The sequence below is a fragment of the Elephantulus edwardii genome, unplaced genomic scaffold (genome assembly GCF_000299155.1).
Source record: "Elephantulus edwardii isolate Elephantulus edwardi_28Jun2011 unplaced genomic scaffold, EleEdw1.0 scaffold00208, whole genome shotgun sequence".
In the NCBI taxonomy this organism is placed as follows: domain Eukaryota; kingdom Metazoa; phylum Chordata; class Mammalia; order Macroscelidea; family Macroscelididae; genus Elephantulus; species Elephantulus edwardii.
Genome location: NW_006399958.1, coordinates 1,504,950 through 1,507,974, shown reverse-complemented (window position 1 = coordinate 1,507,974; position 3,025 = coordinate 1,504,950). Strand labels below are relative to the sequence as shown.

The following is a 3,025-nucleotide window of genomic DNA, read 5'->3' as shown; positions in this document are numbered from 1 at the left end:
CTTCCTAAGGAAAGGGACATCACGCTGGGAAGGGTCAGCGACGGAGAGGAAGCCCCGACCCCCATCCCATCAGATGGACTGACACACTGGCTGCAGCAGTTGTTCAAGGGTGTCAGAGATGATGAAGAAGGCGACAGGACAAGGTTCAGATTTGTTGTTCAGAGTCCATGGCACCACCTCGCTCAGATCTAGTCCGGCCGGCTGACCCTACCGCCCCGGCCTCGCCTCTCCCCCGCCGCGCAGACTCCACCTCTACTCGCTTCCCTCCCCCGCCCCCCGAAATGGACCCCAATCTTTAAGATCCACGCCCTTCACTCACCTATTGGGACCTGCCTCCCGCCCCACCTCTGTCTCCTCGATCAACTCCGGCCACCCAGGAAGCCCAGGAGCTTCTATTTATTTGGCCACGCCCACCCTAAGGTCCTTCGCCCCGCCCTCCCTAGGCCCGCCTCTTGGGATTGTCCAAAGAGGTGCCTGAAACATATGACAAAATTAGCCTTCCCGATATTTCGTGATCTTTTCTGTTTCCTTCCAAAAACATCCTCTATATGATGTTTTTGAAGGTTGTAATGAGAAAAGGCCTTTTTTTAATCTTATTTAAGTGCCAGCGCGTGGTTCCTGAAACCGGCTTTTAGCGAGGACACCGAAGCCAGGGCCCAGCAGGTCGCCAGGGGGACGGGCCTTGCCGGTGGCGCGTCAATATAAATAAGGGCTCGCGCATCATCTCTAGGACAATTAGAAGAAAGTTTGGTGATCTTTGTAGGCTCCCTACCCTTCAATATGGATTGAAGCTCAACATCAAGAAAACAAAGATTCTCACCACTGGGCCGATTGGCAGCTTCATGATAGATGGTGAAGAGACTGAGATTGTTGACAGCTTCAGTTTGCTTGGGTCCACAATCAGCACCTCTTAGTTCCAGTAGCCAGGAAATCAAAAGACGAATTGCATTGGGAAAGTCTGCTGTCAGAGACCTCCCCAGAGTACTGAAGAGCAACAACGTCAGGCTGGAGACTAAGGTGCACCTGATCCAGGCCCTGGTCTGCAATTACTTGCTATGCATCAGAGAGATGGACAATGACTAGGGATGAAAGGAGAATTGATGCCTTTGAGCTGTGGTGCTGGAGAAGAGTGTTGAATGTACCATGGACTACTAAGAAAATGAACAGATTCAACCTGGAGAGAGTTAAACCAGGCTGCTCCTTGGAGGCAAGAATTCTGAAGCTCCATCTGACATACTTTGGACATGTTGATAGGAGGGACCAGTCCTTGGAGAGGGACGTCATGCTTGGAAGGGTGCAGGGACAGTGCAAAAGACCCTTGATGAGATGGATTGACTCAGTGATGTTCAGTGTGGAGGTGATGGAGAGGACCAAGTAGAGTTTTGTTCTATTGAACACGGGATAGTGTGATTCAGAGCCACTTGATGGCCCCTAAAAGTGTGCGGATGGATCACCAGGTTTCCACAGAACCATTGGGTGGGTTCACCACAGCCCAGAAAACCCTGGCACCTTCTCCTATAGCACCCAACAATATATGCACTCATGTGCAAACCTTGACGACACAGTGGTTAAACCTGCTAACAAAATTGGTGATGGTTTGAACCCACCAACCACTCCTCAGGTGAGTCTGGCCATAAAGCGATACAACTTTGGGAACCCTACAGGACATCTCTTATTCTGTCCTTTAGGACCCCTGAGTCAGAATCAACTTGACAGCAATGTTGCAGAAGTCCTGGTGGTGGTGTGTGTGTGTCACATGTTGGGCTGCTAATTGAGAAGTCAGCAGTTCGAATCCAGTCTCTGCAGAACATAGTTAAGATACCATAAAGATTTTCAAGGTCACTATGAGTTGGAGACCACTTGACAACAGTAAATTTGGGTTTTGTATACTGGCAGACGCCTGTACATAACTCCTACGTGCACACATAAAGTGCAGTAACAAGTGCCCGCTTACATAAATACCATACTTGGTGACACATGTGCTGAATACATGTGCAAGCACACACACGCACACACGTACACAAAAGGACATTGCAAGGACGAGAGAACCCATGCAGTCACACGCAGGGACAAGTGATCCCACGTACTGCTTGCACGCATGCACACGCGGGGATGAGCAAACCCATGCAAGCACGCACACACAGGTGCTAACGAACCCACGTACCCTCGTACGCACACATACGCAGTGACGAGTGAACCCACGTATGCTCCTATGTACGCACGTATACGCAGGAACAAGCGAACCCAAATAAGCAATCGCGCACAAAGACACACACAGTAAATCTAAAGACGTACACCCGCACACACAGGAACGAGCGAACCACGTAAGCACGCACACAAACGCACGCAGTGACTCGCACAGTACATCACAAGATGCACGCACACACAGGGACGAACGAATCCACGCGTGCACGCGCACGCACGCACAGATATGCGCACAGTAAATCTCAAGACATAGACACGCACACGCAGGGACGAGCGCACGTACGCACACGAGCGCACGCACAGGGACGAGCAAACCCAGGCACGCACAGGGACGCGCACAGTAAATCTCAAGACGTGGGCACGCACATGCAGGGACAAGCGCACGCACACGAGCACACACACGCACGCACAGGGGTGCGCACAGTAGTAAATTACAAGAGCCAGAGGAGCAAAGCGAGGTCGTGTTGGGGGTCGGTGTCAGCGGTGGGAGGAGGGAGAGCTGGGGGTGACTAGGGGTCCGGCTCACACGAGGCCCCCCCAAGCCCGCAGGCAGCCGGGCTTCCAGACCCGCAGACTGAGCCCCACACTGAGGATGGTCAGCACGGCCACAGCTCCTGCCAGCAGGGGCACCACGGGGGCTGCGGGGAGAACAGGGTGTTAGGGGCTGAACTGCATCTCCACAAAATAAGTAATACGTTGTCAATCCCAGCCCCTCAATGGGGCAGCAAGTGGGGACTCCAATCAATACCGTGAAACAAAATATATGCATTGTTGAAACTCGATTAGCTCTAAACAACTCATAATAAAAAGCAAGTTTATA

General features: G+C 52.0%; 1 protein-coding gene across 1 annotated transcript in view; it reads right to left on the bottom strand.

Moving 5' to 3' along the window:
* Positions 1-2,727: 2,727 nt before the first annotated feature.
* ACPT (acid phosphatase, testicular) overlaps positions 2,728-3,025 on the bottom strand; it is an 11,932-nt gene continuing 11,634 nt past the window's right edge. The window contains exon 11 of the mRNA XM_006897351.1: positions 2,728-2,843. Coding sequence (XP_006897413.1) covers positions 2,728-2,843 — 116 coding nt within the window. The remainder of the gene's footprint in view (positions 2,844-3,025) is intronic.